Here is a 19,418-nt window from a genome sequence, read left to right as displayed (position 1 = left end):
AGCCCCAGCTCGGACAGTCTCGGTCGTTGTGTCCTTGGGCAAGACACCTCACCTGCCGCCTACTGGTGTTGGCCAGAGGGGCCGATGGCGCGATATGGCAGCCTCGCCTCTGTCAGTCTGCCCCAGGGCAGCTGTGGCTACAACTGTAGCTGCCTCCACCAGTGTGTGAGAGTGAATAAATAGTGGTATATAAATGCAATCCATTATTATTATTCTAACCCAAACAGTGGAAGTGCAGGTACGAGACCTCTGATGGGCTCCATCAAGAACAGCTAAGATACAAACATTAATTAAGTGAACATTAAAGTAATTCAGTTGTCAAACGATTGTCTCGTGATTTTTCCTGTCACGCTTTTGTCTGTCAGAGCCAATTCTAACTGTCTGAATGGCAAACATGTGGCCAGTATGAGTTAATCTGGCTGCACCCCAGTATATAAAAACCCATAAACCAAACTCCAGAATACTTAAGACTCTACCTGAGTCAGCCGACCACTAATTAATAGCTTGCAATAAAAGCCGTCTGGCAGCTTGGAGTTTCTCTCAAATTGTTGGCCAGGCGAGGGACTAATTAATGGGGGACACAGAGTTTAATTAGGGAAATATAGATGATTAACATCTTCACCTTTCCTCAATGACAGGATTCGGGCAGAAACTTTTAGAATAAAAGAGAAGATACTGCAGAAGTAGATCCACCGCTGCCTAAACGTGGTCCATGAAAAGAAGTATGGAGCAGGTGGATGTGCTGCTTTTAATCAACACACAAACAAACTCATTAGGAACCAGCAGGGCCACAGGATGGTATTTCTCTGTGCACTGTGGCTGCATCAAAAGAGCTTGTTTCCAGTGGTATTGTCGTGCATTATTATTATCATCACCACTTTCATTATGCATTTCACAAGTTTGAAGGTGTGAAGGACACTTACAAATCCTGACAGATGGTTCTTGGTAACGCTTGTTCATTTCTAGAAGATAAATAAATAAGCAGAAAGCTCCCTCAGCAGGAGCGCTAAAGATGGGTCGGGGGTGGGTGAGAGTGGCTCAGTAACACTGTGCCAGCCTCTCCGCGCGAGGGGGCGGTGGGAAGGTGCTGAGCTCTGCTCCCTGTGGAAACGCCACTGAATGCCAGAGGACGCGAGCTGTGCAGAACGGAGACTTTCTGCTGCTCATCTGACTCCAGTCAGACTCCAGATCGATCCATGTTCAGTCAGTGTGCAGAAAGCTTGGAACATAGTTCATTTAAACCAGGCTGGTTTGGTCTTCTCAAAGGAGTAAAAGAGTAAAAAAACCGATTGAAGAAGAAATGCCCCTCTTGACGTACATCAGTGCTACACTGATTTCTTAACAACCCTGCTTCCTAACTACAGGAGAAAGATGCACTATTTCCTCCAAGCAGACGGATCATCGGAGCAGCGTCGGCCACGGTGCCACTTTACAGTCAAACTACATTTTTATGGCTTGCAACCCAGCAGACAGCCAAAACAGGTACAGGTGAGGACGGATAAATTAGAGAGCGTACAAACATGCAGCTCTGTGCATAAAGTGCAAGCTTCCAGATGTCAGGCACATGAAACTGCCGACTGAAAACACACCAAGCAAAGACGCGGTGTGACAAATACGGCTAACCCACACTGCAGAAAACCACACTCTTCAACGTCTGTGGTGGACCTGCAGCTTCCCACAGAGGACTTGTTAGATGACATAAAATAACAGAAACGCTGTCAATATGGAATCCACTTACTTTCTGCGATGATGGATCTTCCTGTCCAGTCGTCGTTAATCATCTGGATATTTCCAAAATGGACATCGCTAAAAAAGATGCGGTTGGCTCCAGCTGTCTCCTGACTGTAGTCAAAGGCCAGCGTTATGACATTCTTGAAAAAAACGGGATTTTCAAAAGGCTGCACGGGTGAGTTGAGGTCATTTTCATCAGAAAGGTGGATGCTTTTCAGGATAGTCCTTTCAGAGTAGAGTAGATAACCTTCATAGCGCTCGCAGGCAAAGCCATCCTCTGCCAAGCGCCCGTGTGCACAGGAGCAGGTCCGGCGACCGCTGCCCAGGTGGAAGCACAGCTGCTGGCAGCCTCCGTTACTTCTGGCACAGGGGTTGGTGCCTTCAAAGCACAACATGTGTTTGATTAGTCACTGGCAGCCGTTTCTGCTGTGAGCAATCACGTTTAAATTGGCCCGCCTATACAAGTCAGATGAAAATCCAATCTACGGTCTGGGAGCCACAAATTTGCAATTCGATTGCATAAAAATCTGCGAGCATAATACGAGACAGGAAGTGAAACTGTGCGGCTATAATGTTTGAAAACGCACCTTTTTCTCTGCCTCTGGTGAAGACCGTCACATCTTTCAAATTAACCCCTAGACCGCTCCTCATGGTCTCAGCCTCACTTGGATCCGTCTTCAAGCCTCGTCGGATTGAACCGTTCGAGTGGGCCCTGAAAGTCAGGAGAGTCGGAGAAGAACAATAATAAGGTTCTCTGTGTGAGCGTGGCGGGGTGAAGGATGGGGAAGTTACACAGACATGCTGCAGGACATCCTTTCAGCTGAAAACACTAAAACAAAACTCAGCACTGAGGACATGTTGTCAATAAAAATCAGAATCTACATCTAAATTCAGTTTTATTTCGCTGTCATCATCACAGACGCACCCAAACTGGAATAATCTTCCACTTGATATCCGCATGTCAGAATCCAATGAATCGTTTAAATCACTCTTTAAAACTCACCTGTTCAATGTAGCCTTTGAAGCTAATTAGTTTGGACTTCCACCTGGTCTGCATTTGTGTTACATAACTGTAGTTGTTACTGTAACCATTACTGTATCTTCTTTTCTTTGTCTATTGTTGGAATTCGCCTGCAGCACTCGTGTGAAGCACTTTGATGTCTTTTTAAATGTGCTATAGAAATACATTTTGATTGATTTTGTTTTTAATTTCAGACCTTTGTCAAACCCTAAAACAAACACTAATACTTGTCTGGAGTATTAAAAAAAACAGGATTGCGCCTGCTGTGTAATATTTCTCCTTGGAAGCCTTGAAAGGAGGGGAAGGGCGCTGCCAGGTTACTATAAAGGCTTTGCAGGCAAATGCAAGAGTTTGCATTTGAGAAAATAACAAATTACCTGTCAGACCAGTAGATGTAAGGCCCAAACACGGCCACGGAGAACAGGTCTACGTTGGCCATTGACAGTACAATCTCCCGGCTCTCACCGGTCTCAAGGTTGATCCTCTCGATCTTATCCGTGCGTGCGTCGCACCAATATAATGTATTTTCCTGGAAGGTAATTTTAAAATGCATAACACAAACTGCAGCGCTTTGTATGGTTAAATGTTAGGCACAAGACTGTAAGGTGAGCAAGGAGACAGGTACTCTACATGATGTATTATCTGTGTGCGACTGTACCTCATAGTCTATGGAAATTCCATTGGGCCACATGATGCCCGAGCTGACCAGGGTAACCTGGTCTGATCCATCCAGGCGGGAACGGCCGATGCAGGGGTTCTGACCCCACTCGGTCCAGAACAGATATCTGCCCAGATACACCTCATTTATTATTTGAACTGTAGATTTTGAAAACATTTTTATCTTTGTTTAGGTAACATTTGCTTTGTAGGATGCTGCATATTAATGCTTAGAGCACATTTGGATACATTGTAACATATGCATGTTCTTATGTATTCATATAATTATCCTCCTGCTCGACAAAGCAAGCTGCCCTAAATGTGACTTTACTCTCCACCACTCTCTTAAAAGAGGTAAATTGTGGACAAGTATCTCTGAAATAGGTTGTATAATTAAAATAATGAGCGATCAGTATTATGAGGATGAACGTGAGCCACACTGGATGCTGGCAGCAGGCAGGACGGGTACAGCCTGCCATCTGCATGGCTCAGCAGAAGTCAGCACACTTGGCAACGTCGTGTCAGTAAGTGCTGCTTACTGGAGACTCTGACTGCTTTACTGTGCTGCTGTAAGTGAACATCCTTGGACATCTGAAGCTTTAGACGGATCCAAACAAGCCTGTCTGGCACACAGCAGCCACACCAGAGTCTAAGTCAGCCATTTTTTTCGCTCTGTGAATTTGATATTAACGGGTTCTGTGAGCTATGGTGGTATCACATAATAGGCTGACTGGATAAAGTGGCCACTGAGCGAATATGCGATGAGCCAGAATTGGCTTAATAAGACCTGCTTTGGTTTCTAGTTTTAGCAGCAAATGTATTTAATATATCTGCTGTTTACAGTAAGTGGTTTCTAAAAGTATAGAGACGGCACTGATTGTAGGCTAAACAAACACACGCACAGAGTCATTTCCTACCCCTTCTGTGGATGTACAGCGATGGCTCTGGGCTGATCGAGTCCTTCTGATATGACCACTGAGCGATATGCACCATTCAGGCGAGAGATTTCAATTAGATTGAAACCGTGGTCTGTCCAGTACAGGTTGCCTGTTTGGAAAGAAGCAATATTCATACATGTAATTAAAGTAGAATTCATCCTCCAGGACACAGAAGTTAAAGACACAGTTCATTAAATCTAATTCTTTGCCTGCACTTTGTCACCAAAGCCTAATGGCTTTTGGCAATTCAGATCGCAACAATGACATCGACTCGGTGCTATAACTAAAGGCGTGGCACCTAAAGTGTGAATTTTCAACAATCGATACAAACTTGACAGCCTGTGGAAATGACTCCAGGGCTCCAGCAGTGACGGTACTAACCAGCGATCCAGTCAACAGCAATGCCTTCCACACGGCTGATGCCGGTGGTAATGACGTCCTCCCTCCAGGTCTGGTCACGTTTGGCTCGGGATATTCTGTTCAGTCCCATGTCTGTCCAGTACACAGTATCATTCCCTGCAAAATGCACCCTACGGTTAATAATAGGAGACGTGATGAAAGCGGCTGCCACAACAGTATCCGTGCCCTCAAACTAAGCAGCTCATGAAAGCACATTTTACTGTATCATGGCCCATTTCACCAGATTTTGTGTGGCACAATAAAGCATGATAGCAGAAGCGCTAACAACTCAGGCACAGGTCCTTGTTGACATGCAGCTGCTGGATGGAAAAGGCAAATGTTGGGAAAATTTTACAGGGCAGAATACGGCTCCATGCAAAACACGGTGTTGGTAAAACTGTAACGGGCCCGTTATCATTTTACGGCGCTGTTAAATAAGCTAATAAAATAGCGTGGTTTGCCTTTTTTATACCCTTGTCTTCAAGTGGATCTTTCTGCATGATTGTCAGTTAGGCTGCACAGGTTGTTAAGAGGGTAGCTGGCGTTATATGTTTAATTGCACGTTCGTATTCCCACCGCCTTTACACTCTGTTAACACAGAGATGATATATGACATAACACAGCTGCAGGGATTTCATCTGTTCTGCTCCAGCAACCTCCATTCTCTATAATGACATGTAAATGTTATGTGTGAGCTATCAACTGCTGTTCTTGGATGGGCTTAGTAATACATTTGTGTGTTCACCTGTCCAAAATAATAAAGGTGAGGACCATCATCAATCTTGTTCTGTCCTTTAGTAATATCTCATTTTATATTCAGGTTATTTCCTCTTTTCCAAAAGCCGTGGTCACACTTCAAGATTTCCAACGACCCCTGAGGTCTCTCGGATTCAGAACGAGGTTTTAGGTTTTCAAGATAGTCGAGGGATGAGTCACTGACTTGTAACTACTGTATAATGAGGGACCTGACTTGGCTTTTTCCCCGCACTCAGACTTTTTCTTAAGTCTGCGAAGGTTTGCAGTCGTCCAGGTCATAGCCGTCTGAGGCAGAGTTTCCCAAACACAGGTGTGCTGTGAGAAATGATCAGGTGTGCTGTGGGAGATTATCTGGTTCCAACTCATTAGTACTCTAAGCGATCAGCGTGAATAACGGGCAGAACAATTATTTTTCTACCACTAGAAGGCAGTACAACTACCTGCTCTAATTAAATGGGTTGCCAACTGCCAGTAAACAGAAGACGAAGAAGACAACACCGCCCATAATAGCTAATAGCCCCTATAGATAATAGGGGTGCAACGATACACAAAATTCACGGTTCGGTTCGGTACTTTGGTGTCACGGTTCGATATTTTTTTCGATACAAAAAAAAATGTTCATGCTTTTTTAATTTGTCATTTATTAAAATTATAAATATATATTTTAACTCAAAAGTACAGTTTTTAAATTTAATGTTGCTGAAACAACAAAGTAATAAATAAATAAATCTATCTGATGGAGGAATCCCTCATCTTTGGAAAAGAGAGTTTATTACAGAGAAATGGCTCTTTCAAAATAAAAGCTCTACTATCCGCTTCTTCTGGGCTATATTCTCAGCAGCATATTAAACATATCAGGTCCCCATAAGGAGAATCCTGTGCTAACAGCTGTCTAAATGACTCGGGTAAAGTTAGTAGCATGCTGCTTGTTGTTTTTGTCTGCTTCCACTTGTCTTTGCACTAGGATGATGTCGGAGTAAATGTGCAGTCATATTCGTTGTGTTCCCACTAGTGCTTTCAGCGTTAATCTGAAATGACGTTAACGCCACAACACGGCAAATCTCCGTTAACGAGCTACCGCGGATCGCCCCGTGCGTGGGGCTGGACAGCGTCAACATGTTAACGAGCTAACTGCGCTAACACACTAGCTCCCACCATGTAATTGAGCATTGCGTGGCACATCCGACATACTGTTTTACTTTAGTCCATGACTCGCTTACCTTCAGGGTCATACGTCACATGAAGACCAAAATAGTTCCAAAGGCCAGATCTGAATGAGGGTGGGGGAGGTTCAGTTTGCCATGTTGCAACGAGCTTAGCTTCTGTCTGGCTAGCTTGCGCTGTGCTCAGTGAATCTGTGCTCGACAGTGCAGCCTGGGCGGAGTAGTCGAGCGCAGATCCACTGAGCGCTCAACACAGACAGCATCGTCAGAAGGAAAGTTGATAAAATAGATTAAAAATGTTGTATTGTTCCATACATATGCGTACCGAACCGAAAGCACTGTATCGAACGGTTCAATATCGATACGAGTATCGTTGCACCCCTACTAGATAAATATCTGAAAAGAAAAAGTAGTCAGTCCGACCTGGTCCTGGTGAAAACTCTGACCCAGGTGAAGGCCCAGCGTGAGTAGTGGTCAGAAGAAAGCAAAAAATCTATAGTGGGGACAAACCAAGCCATGTCTGCTATGTCTGGTGCGCTGGGGAAAATGATCAATATGCTTTTTGTCACATTTTTGTTTGGTGGTGTGCCATGTGATTTTTCTAATGTGAAATATGTGCCGTGGATCCAAAAGGCTGTGAAACACTGTCTATGGAGTTCAAAAAGAAGGTTCTCTAAGTTAAACTTTTACGAGTCCAGTCACCGTCTTTTCAAGCTTCTTAGAAGTTTTTCTTAATAAGAAATAAATGGATTTAATGAACCCTTTAAGACTTTAAATCTAATGGCATCACTTACTTCAGTTTCTTCACCAGGTTTGATGTTTTGGGAATTCTGAATATTTGTAAACAATTCGTTTGCACCATTTTCACATGATTCATGATTTACATCATTTAATGATATCTTTGCTCTAGCAGTGAATGAGTTTATCTTTGCCAGCACGCAATAAGGATGCTGTCTGGGATGTGTCAGCTGGAATAATGATTTAGAAGCTAAAGATTGAGTTATTTTAACAGCCTCCAACATTAAAGTAGACATTTATAGAAGAAAGAAAACGGTTCTCACTGAAGGTACAAACAACAAACACGATTCACTACTCGAGGCAAAAACACAGCGTCAAATACAACCAGGCTGCTAAGGAGCTAACAGCTGGTGACGAGCGACCTAGATGTAAACAGATGACTCCACGAGCATGCAAGCTCCACATCCCAGGAAACGCTGCATGGCTGCATTTACATGATGGAAAACCAGAGCGTTAAGGAGCTGGTTAAAAAACTCGAGCAAAGGTACAACATCGCAGCCTGTGAGGATATTACCCAGGCTCCTGAAGACGTGCAAAGTTAATTAGTGAACGTGGTCCTCTGCTCGTTTACAAAGAACAGTCGAATTTTGTGATTTTTGATAGTTCGGCTTTAATGGAGGTGGTGGTGGAATCAGACTAAGAGTGAAAAGACTGCCAAAAGTCAATAAGGGTTTCCCATTGCTCTATTTTCTCCCTCCCCGTCACCTCCCCTGTCATCTGTCCTCCTCCACGACACCCAGAAATCAATCTTACACATTTTGAAAAATGTCCCAATTCCGGTCTATCTGGGAGAGACGATGGAGAGAGAAGCTGAGGATGCACAGGTGTGGAAGTGTTTTTACGCGTGACGGATGAAATATATCAATCATGTCAGGAGCAGGACTAAAGAAATGAATCAAGTGTTCCTTTGTATTTATAAGTTGTTTCATTTTTTATGATAACACCTTCCCTCCACCATTTGTGATGTGAGTATGACATCTAAGATCATCAAACAGAGCAGCAGGCTGTAACAAACCAAGACTCACATCACATTTAATTGACACGGCTTGGAACAAGGCTGAGAGAAAAGCACGTCTGCTGCTGCACAATGCCTTAACTCGACCCCTCATCTATCGCTTCCTTGTTTCCTTGCTTACATCTTTGGTGGGAGGGGCTAATATCGAGGAGATTCAAGGATTTAGAAAGTGAACAATGAGACAAAGGGTTGGATTCATCCTATCTGACCAACCTCACCTACAAACAAAATAACTAAGCTATCAAATGTTGGAATACTTCAATGAAAATGCAGGAAATGAGCAGAATTCCATGTGTGGTGTTCACTGCATCAAAAATGTTTCCATTCTATAAAACAATACTCACTCGGTAATTGTTTCCCTGCCAGTGACAGGAGAGCGAAATCACAGACTGCATGTGGAATTAGCCAAACAACATTTTCAGGATACAGTATGTGTTTTTTTGTACTTGTGGTTTGTTGTGCATGTCATCTCCTTTATACAGTTTCCCCACAGACCTGTTATCATGCTTCGACAGCACCCTACACGTATCGCAGAGAACAGACGTTTCCGGTCTCTGGTATGTTTCTAGCTTTTATTAGAATAATAAATCATGTGAGAGGAAACAAATATCAGCACAAGCTGCTGGTTTGTGCTTTGCAACGTGATGCTACCTTCATGTTTTGGTGCATCTTGGGAATTTCTTTGGATTAGGAGTGTTTACATGGAAAATGGTGGATGTTATTCATGAGGCGCTCATTCATCTGGACAAGTTAAGCTCGACCATTATTTAAAAGATACACAAAGCCCAGAGCAACAAAGATCTTTATCTTCTCTTTAATAACTCAAGAAAGAGGAAATAAAGCGAATATGAGAGTGTGGCAGCAGCTGTGTAGTATTTGTGTACAGGTGCTATGACTAATGCACGCCACTCGCCACTTGACATTATAAAGCACTGGAGCAGCACGTCTTCAGGGGTTTTGTGTCCTTAAGGCTTTGGGGCTTTAAGACTTGACTCAGTTCAGGGATGGAGTAATGCATTCCTCTGACTGAGTACTTAAAGACAAACCTTTATATTTACATAAGTAATTATTATTATTATTATTGATTCTGAATCTTTTCATCATTCCGCCGTTACAGATCTCACACTCCCAGAATCCTTCACAGGTTGCGGCTGCTTCGAGTATCAAACATACTGCTGAGCAGGTCCCTCTCATGCTGACCTGTTGGGGCACACATTTGGGTTTGCGTGCCAGGCACCACAGGGTCTGCATGTATGTCAGGTAGTACAAGTCCAAGTATCCACATCAATGCCAGGACTCGAGCCTCCCCAGCACTGCCTTATAATGGCATGCATAATGCTATCCACTTCACTTATCAGGGGTATTTAATATTGTAACACTGGTACTGATCTGATCAGAGCGGACAGCTGCAGCAGTTCCAGATAAGGACGACTTTAAAACAAGGAGCAATATAAAGTGTGTAGGTTTAATAAAATGTCAGATTCTTTAAGCTCTCAGCGTCTAACGTCGCGCTTTAGCGGGTCTCCACTATCTTCTTATGTGATTGCACGTACCTGCGTGAAAGTCGACTCCCACAGCAAAAAGCGTTCCTGTGATGGGCATGAGGGCTTCGCTGTTGTCATTCGGGTCAAGAGCAATTCCCCGGATTCCCTCATGGATGGAATACATTAGAAATGAGTCAACACCTAAAGAGTCACAGAGGGATCTATTAGAGCGCAGATAAAAGCATTAAAGCTCAAGAACTCACGAATGCCCTTTGACGCACGTAGAGATTATTCATTTATCCACAACCTCACGCTGAGGGTAACGAAAGGCTCAAAGAAACTGGGAATCGTACCCTCGCAAGATGTGCGATCGCTACGCAAGTTGTAGCCAACGGTGCAGGAGCAGCTGCGGGTGTTCTCTGAAGTCGGGAAGCACAGCTGCGAGCATCCTCCGTTGTTTACTTGGCACTGATTTCTTCCTGATTATTAAAACAAAACCAGCAAACGCACCATCAGCAGGCATGTCCATCTCTGTGAATCACGTGAGAGAGGCTGCTTACCTTTCTGGCTGTCCCTGTCGTACACCTTCATGTGAACCACCCCACCCGTCTTATTTCTCAAAACAACAAGGTTGCGCCCGTCTCTCTTGGTGACCGTTCCCAGCCGTCCTGATTCCTCATCTGCCCACCAGAGTTTTCCACCTGCAGCCAGCAAAGAAAATCTGAATTAACTCCATTTTTAGAGCAAGGCCAAAGAGTGTTTTCCTTTCTTTTTCACAACATGGTACAAATGAGTTCTTGAAAACACAAGCAGAGTGCAGGCGAATGCCATCCTTCAAAGTGCAAATGCTGAGCTTCAGCCTGCACTCTAATCTCCTAAAGCTGGCACACTTATTCCTTAAGGCCTGTTAATAATTGAGGCCTTCTCTGAGCTGATTTCAGATTAAAAAGTGGGTTTCCTGTCTCGCTCGGCCCCATCGCTGTTGATGAGTTTCAGCCTTGAACTGCAGGAAGGTTTTTAGCTCCACTGAAGCTTTTCCTTGAACTTGAAAGACAAACGTTTCCATTACCGACTGAAACGGGCATCGCATTCCTATAAACAGATAGAAATACAGCATGTGCTGTTTGACCAACGGGGCTGCTGACTGCTGCACACCAAGCCCAGCACCTCTGTCCTCAGCAGATATCAGTGACGCACAGTCCTCGCCAGGCGCTTTGCCATTTACTCGACAGCGTGACAGGAACTTCTCATTTTACAATCCCACTGAGGTGACAAGTAAAAAGGAGTTAAGTGAGTCCTCTCCTTCCAGGATAAACATCAGAGGAGGTGAAGATGACCTCATTCTAGAAAGGATAAAACCACAAAAATGAACAGAGTATCTACAACATACCCCATAATTAGGTCACACAAACGTGGCTATAACAGACTGTATGTTGTAAAAGCTTAGAGCAGCGGAGGCCGGAGGAATCACCTTTGCATTTTCATACAAACCCCCAACAGAGGAATTACTGAGCTGAGCAGCAGCAGCAGCAGCAGCAGCAGCGAGCGCTCATTAAATGCCTCCTTCTTTAGAGCAATGTCAATTACCAGCAGATTTCTTTTTCCTGCTTTGTGCTAATGCAACCATTCAGAGCAGTGCTGCTCCTGGACACAACCTGGTGCAATTTAACACCCTCTTAAATTAGATTAGCAACCTAACTTAAATGACAGATGCATTCTCATCCAAGACAATATGTTAAGTACCATCTAGAAAATGTGCCCTGTACATTTTCCAGCATCACTTCCTGGAAGGCACGGCGTTCTTTAGTTCTCTTGCACGTTTTGTGTCACTGCATTCAACCACACCCCCCCCCCCCCGACACACACACACACACACACACACCCACCCCCACCCACACACACACACACACCCACACACACACAGAAACAATTCCCACTTCCATTAATAGCTTTAGGCTGAATGCCATCCTTAAAAGAAATGTAAAACTCGCTTCCACAAATCAGGTAAACTCCCATGAGTGGGAATGACAGTCTTCGTGCAGTTTACAAAACATTACACCCCGGAGGGCACGCTAGCCGAGATTAGCTTTGCACCCCGTGTTAATTTAATGCCGTTGGGATCACTGGCTAGGTGCGATTGCTCGCTTGTGGCACATCATATTCAATTTCCACCTCAACTGCTAGTTTGATCCCCGGCAATTCACGGCTGATGGATCACTCACACCTTCCGAAATAAGCCCTCTCTTCTCCCTCAAGCCAATCCAATTATTACAGAGCCTTAGGACCGAGTGGGTCAAACTTGTGTCACTAACGGTGCCTTCATTATACCTTTTCACAGCCAGCGCGAGCAATCACTAAGACATGAAGGCAAAATGAAAAGCCAGCACCCCATCATGGAGAAACGTACGATTCCTCCCTCAGAAGTGCGTTCCCGATTACCAGTGCAAATCTGCTAAACCCGTTTCATGCTCGTCTGCCTAGTTGTACGTCTGCATCTACCTCCCACTGTGACGGAGATACAGATTCATCATTTGTAAACAAGCTTTCATCGCTCACGCACGATGGTTCTTCGGAGTAACCTCAACCACTCAAATATGACTAACTGATCAATCAAGCTTGTAAACGACCAGAGACGAGAAGAAATGCTTCTCAGATTTATGCTCATTAATGCTGATTGCTCCACTAACCACAAAGGACACAAAAGCCTTTAATTCACAGGTACTTTATCCCCACCAGCGCAGACAATGCATGCTTTTAGTTGCAAATCCATATTACTGTCATGCTGGCATATGTATTAGTATATTTCTTCTTTGTTCTTTACTGAACTACAAAGACAAAGGAAAGCAGAACTCTGTGGTAAACACAGCAAATGGTCACCAAATGCACTTAACTGCAAATCACACCATGCCGACAAAACTAAAGCTGCAAAGGGACATTTTCTGTAATGGGCATCGCTGACAGGCTGTGCACTCGCCAACAACAAAAGAAGCTCAGGAGTGGAAAATGACCTGTCTGGCTGCTGTCCTGCTCTCTTCCACCAGCCTCATTTTCAGCTGACCCTGTAACTTTTACAGGTTCATGCTCAATGATCTACAGCAAAGGAGGACTGAATGTTGGCATCACGAAACACGGTAACATAAACCCTACAAAACCCGGCGCGTCCATAATGTGTTGCACAAACACACTATTTTGTAGGTTTGTCTCTGCACAACAACAACAACACAGGCAGAAATTTTGCTTTAACTTTTTCATTTTTAATCAGAGCCTGAAAGTAAACTGGACACGTGACACGAGCACTTTGAGTTTCCTGCTCTGTTGGTACGTCGGAACAACTGAAGCGGACGCAGCTCATTCATGTTTTTACATTTGTATCTCAGAGCTTTTTGCAGTAATTTTAAATGTAAAAAGGCCAAATCTGTCACATTGTGACAGCCCAGCCCAGCAACACGGCGCCGATAAGAACAAGAAGGTCAGATTAGAGTTTTCCTAAAGCATCTCGAGAAGCCTGCGCAGTCCTGAAACAAGATGAAGCCAAGACTGATGCATAAGGTTAGACACAGCTCGTGATCAGAGGCAGACCACACTACCTGTCAAACATGCTGGGGCAGTTTAAGCCTCTGAAAATGGGTCATGAAATATAACAAATCCTGTAGTTGCTAAAAAGTTCATGTGACCCCCCCCCCCACATGACTGACATATTGATTGCTTGATTGAAATCCCAAAATCAGGTAAACAGTAAAGGACGTGTTTGATAGATCATGTATCAAATGATGTTAAAAAAGTGAAACATCGTCCAATCATAAATCTCTATTACTGGTGTTTAACTGGTGTTTAACTGGTGTTTAACCAGTACAATTCCTCTGTTTTACCAAACGTAATGGTAAAGCAGCAAAGTACGGTTCGGTCGACCAATCAGCTTCTTCAAGATAACAAAATGTGGATAATTGTGATTGATGGAGACTTGCAGACATCATTTCACTGTTTTGCTGTAGCTGCTGCTGCACTGGAGCGCAGCTATTAGTCTGTGTCACCTCACATTCTACATCCCATTTGTGAAATGCAATGATGAAGTCTCCAGTGTCCGTTCCTGCACAGCCAAAGTATTCACTATAAAAATGAACCTAAAAATTGTGGCTTACACTTGCAGAAAGCTAATAGTGTACAAAACAGTGGGACTCCATCCTGCCACTGCTGTGTTATCCTGCAACAGTAATTAATGCTCTCTGCACATGCTGACAGATACCCACCGCACAGAAAACGAAGGCCTGTCATGGTTAATAACATGCTTCAAGAACACGCTGAATCACTCTGACAACACTCTTCCATTTCATATTTTAGTTTATTTGTTTGTTTTTTCTTTTTTTCCCTTCAAATCACAGTTTGCTTCAGACCCACACACACAAAACCAAAAAAGTCTCTCTTCAATAAGCCTTTGTTTGCTCTCTTCTCATTACCAATCTTGGCAAGTGTAATGCATTCACATAGCTCACAGGGAGGTTTCCCAATTGTCAAGGTGCAGCAGTGTGGAAGTGAAACAATTTAAAATTCAAATTCTGCTCTGCAGCTTCAAAGAATAAAAGGTGAAATAAACACATCAATGAAACGTGAAACGAATGAAATGGGACTGAAGTCTGAACCGTGGACACTGCAGTGGACGCTTTAGCATTAAAGATGCTGCGTGTGTAATATGTGTGTCCAGCACAGACACTGCGACAACGTGCAACAACGCAACAATGACCGCGACGATCATCGTGCAGCTATTATTTTTAAAACTTGTTGTCTCTGCTGGCGCTTGTTTTCTTTTCCAGTCAGTTTGATAAAAAATCCTTTTTGATACAGATCCAAAGATCACTGAGTCATGTCCATTAGCTTTGCTGCACATCACAGCCACCGAGATCTTTAGCGGTGTTATTTATCACTCCACCACAGTAGATTGCTGTACAGTTCGTGGCATCACGACTGTTTAAATAGATATATAACCATGGGTCTAATGCCGAGCTCAGCCCTGCTTCCACGATCAGACGAGATGGGGCGTGCTCAGGGCGCTATGCCCGTAAGTATCCCACGGTGGTTAGCACTGTTGCCTCGCAGTCAGAATTTCAATTCAGTTCAACTCCACCATCAGGCCGTGTCTTTCTGATTTTACATGTTCTCCCCGTGTTTGCGTGGGTTCTCCCCGGGTCCTCCAACTTCCTCCCACAGTCCAAAAACACGCAGTTAGACAGGTCAGGTTAACTGCTGATTCTAACATGCCCACAGGTTTACATGTGAGTGCGAATGGTTGTCTGTCTCTGTGTGTTGGCCCTGCGACAGACTGGCGAGCCGCCCAGGGTGTACCCTGCCTCTCGCCCTATAACACCTGGGATAGGCTCCGCCCCCCGACCCTGAAAAGGATGGATGGGTGGGTCTAATCCCATTTACACAAATTGTTTCACAAAAACCATTTCAGTCTCTTTGGATAAAACTCAAGGTTATCCAAGATTACACGTGTCAGTAGCTCCCGATTGGTCCAGAGTGTGGCGCGCACATGGCATCGCCTATAAAAGCATTCACTTACGTCAAGGTGTTTGCTTGTTTATATAGGTATTAGGGGCATAACGTTAGCAACATTTTCTGGGTTGTGGAAACTAATAATGTTCTTTACCTGTATCAGCTAATGAACTGGACAGGAACCCACTCACGCTGTACGTGCAAACTGGTTCTACTTCCAACTCGTCCCCTCGTAGCTGCCAGCATCATAGAAGCATCCGGTATATTCGTACAGATGTTTTCTGCAGGCAGGTTTTCATCTACAACATGCTGACGCAGATTTCAGGCGTTCAGAACGAACCTACTCGCTGATAGATGGTGTGACACGCTGGATTGAGCGCTGATACCAAGAATCACTCCGTAATGAACATCCTCCACCCTTCTCATTATGGAAAGGGTGAGAAAATCAATCATCAATCATTGCTCTGTTGTGTTTTAATTATCTAATGCTCCTAATTCTTCACATAGAGTGAGGCACAGCTGTTTGCATGCACTCTCTAAACAGCTTCATTTTAAAGCCACTTAACTGGTTAAACGTGTAATCCTTTCACACTCTGAGTAATCCTCGGCACCAATCTGATGCACTTGTGACAAGCTCCACTCACCCATCACGGCCAGAGCTGTGCCTTTGGCTAACTCCCTCTTTACAGTCTCGAGCACCTCCAGCCCACTGCCATCCAGATTGCACCTGTTGATGGTCCCGTTGGTCGAGCTTATCCAGTACAGCTTGTTGGCAGCGTAGTCTATCGAGAGGCCTGAGACACAGCGAGTCAGGAGAGGATATCGAGTCAGCAAAGAAAGCATCATTAGGGACAAAAATACAAAATGTAACATTTGAATATGTAAAATAATGATGGGTGTAGATTAAAATTATGTTGTCATTTGAGGTATTACAGTAAAAAAAGGACACTTGGACATTAATCCATCTTCACACAGCTCCTCTCACGAGCAGCTGAACTCAGAACCGACTTTATGAAAACGTTTGTGAGGTCAGTAAAGTCTGTGTTTCAAACACACTGAGTATTAAACACTTATAAATATTAACTTGGCCGGTGTTGCGCCAAAAACGGATTGTTTCCATGTGTAATGTCTTTACTTATATTGATAAACAGACCTTGTTGAACAGGATTTACAAATGCGATGTGTATAAAATGTAAAAACTTGTGTTACTGTAGCTACATTATAACCAGTCTGGACACTTGGAATATGTTTGCAGGACTTTTGTTATGTTTGTCGTGCGTTCTGCTGCCCTGTTGGCCAGAAAGCTTAAAAAAGACAATTTTAATGTCAACCAGATTTTTTAACTGGATAAATAAAAGATAAAAATCACCGACTGCAGCTTCGACCTTGTGACAGGAATGTTTTTGTGGCTCAAGATGACTTGATATCATTCATGACCGACACTTAAGACGTGTTTCACATATTATAGGTTATTTTTAGCAGTTTAAATCCAGACAGTTACTTTTTGTACTGGGATCCACGTTAACGTTAGCCACGTCACTGCTATCAGGTACCTGCTAGATTATCAGGTAGCAGCTACCTAATAGCAAAATGATAATGTTAATCTTGGAGCTACACATCAAATATTATAAGTTCTGTCCGTTTGTATCATTAATATCGTTATTAATTAATTTAACAGTTTCTTATTTGGTTATTTCCCCCCCGATATCAAAAATAATACCGTGTATCGAGTCCTCTCACTGGGTATTTCTGAGAACAAGTGCACTACACGGAGGTTAAGGTGATGCAGTTTTGAAACGTACCTCTGTGATGCTGCGTAAATGCTTTTCCTGCTGTTTGAGTGCGTGCTAATAGAAATGCTCACGTGTTTACTGCTGCTTGTTTGTGGGGGATTTGTTTAACAGGACTCCAGCTGGCTTGAAAAATGAACAAACAGGAAGCAGACTGCTTTTGAATCCATTTCCTGCCTGATGTAATGGCGGGAATATCACTGTTAATGGTGGGAGCTAAAAGCAATTTCAGTTGTGTACCTCTGGACAACTCAATGTCTCCCACCATGTGTTGGATTTATGTCTGGCAGATTCACAGTCACAATGCATCATTAATTTACTCTTGTCCCCAGGTCTGCCCCATAATCATAAATGAAGCCAGTGAAATATTGTGCAGCATCCTATCTGTATTGCTGACAGGCCCAGGAGCATGAAAAACCCTGTGAAGACGACGCTGCTGTGTGTGACAAATTGGGTGTTTGACCTTGAGCTGTGTAACAAAAGCGAGTCGAGATGAAGAACAGACGATTGTTTTTGCTAAATCGAGCTAAAGCTTATTGTCAGGGATGAGTCAGCATCACCTGACGCCAGCACAGGAAACATTACATATTCATACTAGAGATGGCACGATACCACTTTTTTATGTCCGATACCGATATCATAAATTTGGATATGTGCCGATACCGATATGTTTTTTAATCAATAAAACTGTTTTTTTAATATCTTGCTGCATTTTGTATAAGTTCATACTCAAGTTTAAATAAACAACAACACTAAAGCTATTCTGTTATACCTGTATGTAAAAAACACACTGCACCCAAAATATTTCATAGTTCAGCAAAACTGATCAATCTAATAAACTTAAACCTGCTCCATCCTCCTACTCTGGTGTTTTAAAGAGTACTTAGCAGAAATATTTAGCAACCTGACTAATAGGGCTGCAAACTCCCAGCAAAAAAAAAATAAAAATAGGGAACCACACCCCCCACCTCATGATGCTTAATCGACGTAATCAACTTTGTAATCAACTGCTCTGCCACCTGAGCTACAGGTGGCAGAGCAGGTCAGCCACTAATCAGAAGGTCGGTGGTTCGATCCCAGGCTGCCTCCTAGCTGCATGCCAAATATCCTTGGGCAAGATACTAACCCCATGTTTGCCTACTGGTGGTGGTCAGAGGGCCCGATGGCGCCAGTGTCCGGCAGCCTCGCCTCCGTCAGTGCGCCCCAGGGCGGCTGTGGCTACAATGTAGCTGCCATCACCAGAGTGTGAATGTGTGTGTGAATGGGTGGATGTAGTGTAAAGCGCTTTGGGGTCCTTAGGGACTGAGTAAAGCGCTATACAAATACAGGCCATTCACCATTTAATTTGACACAGTGTGGAAAAAAAATGCACAGAAATAAATTATTTTTTTAAAAATAATTAAATAGATTCAACATCTTCCTTCAACAGAACTGCAGACTGCACAGATGCTACCTTCCCAAAGGAAAAAGTACTATAGCTTACTAGGGTATATTAGACTTAACAGTTACTATATGCAGTAATGGACTTTGGGTGTCAGATTCAGATAATTATTTATTAAACGCTCGACATTTTAAATGAGAATAAGAAAGAAAAGTCTGTCTTTGTGCCCCCTTTTCCCTGTTCATGCCCTATCGGCCCCCCTGGCTAAACTTTGCTAGATCCGCCCCTGCACAGTTACAGCCGTCAGCTACGTAGAAAAAGATCCTCGAGTAGAAAGTAATATTAAATACATTCTAACAACAGCTTATCAAGGTTAAACGTGCTGCTGTTGTTCAGCCGCTGGTTTCCTCTTTCTGGTGCAAAGTGGGCCAAAAACAAAGAAGAGAGACTGACTCGCGACAGAAAAGCCGATCAGCTGATCATTAAGCAGTTTCACGATTGAAGTAGCAGCAAGAAGAGACAGTCGCTCCAGGTATCGGTTGTTAAGCTTAACACTGGAATGCTTTACAAACATTCAGAGATGAACTTACACACTTGCTTTACTTCTCTCTGGGATCACTTCCTCAGAGATGAAATGCTGGTTTGGTAGCGAGGCTTCAAAAACACACAGCCACTCTATCACATGACCACACTGCTCCGACATGCTGAGGTTATGAGCCGAGTTACGCCGTGTCGCAAGTTTTGTGAGGTGCTTTTTTTATATTTAATGGATCGGATTACATTTTTTTATTTCTC

At 43.5% G+C, this 19,418-nt stretch overlaps 1 protein-coding gene across 8 annotated transcripts in view; it reads right to left on the bottom strand.

The window, feature by feature from the left end:
• lrp1bb (low density lipoprotein receptor-related protein 1Bb) overlaps positions 1-19,418 on the bottom strand; it is a 270,260-nt gene that overhangs the window by 76,717 nt on the left and 174,125 nt on the right. For all 8 annotated transcript variants that reach the window (XM_026144139.1, XM_026144138.1, XM_026144140.1 and 5 more), the window contains 10 exons: positions 16,097-16,246; positions 10,523-10,663; positions 10,316-10,441; positions 10,032-10,163; positions 4,729-4,863; positions 4,327-4,456; positions 3,411-3,537; positions 3,130-3,281; positions 2,319-2,443; positions 1,739-2,110 (listed from right to left, as the gene is read on the bottom strand). In XM_026144139.1, the coding sequence (XP_025999924.1) occupies positions 1,739-2,110; positions 2,319-2,443; positions 3,130-3,281; positions 3,411-3,537; positions 4,327-4,456; positions 4,729-4,863; positions 10,032-10,163; positions 10,316-10,441; positions 10,523-10,663; positions 16,097-16,246 (1,590 nt within the window). The remainder of the gene's footprint in view (positions 1-1,738; positions 2,111-2,318; positions 2,444-3,129; positions 3,282-3,410; positions 3,538-4,326; positions 4,457-4,728; positions 4,864-10,031; positions 10,164-10,315; positions 10,442-10,522; positions 10,664-16,096; positions 16,247-19,418) is intronic.

Source organism: Astatotilapia calliptera, chromosome 16 (assembly GCF_900246225.1).
Source record: "Astatotilapia calliptera chromosome 16, fAstCal1.2, whole genome shotgun sequence".
Taxonomy (NCBI): Eukaryota; Metazoa; Chordata; class Actinopteri; order Cichliformes; family Cichlidae; genus Astatotilapia; species Astatotilapia calliptera.
This window is presented reverse-complemented; position numbering and strand designations above follow the sequence as displayed.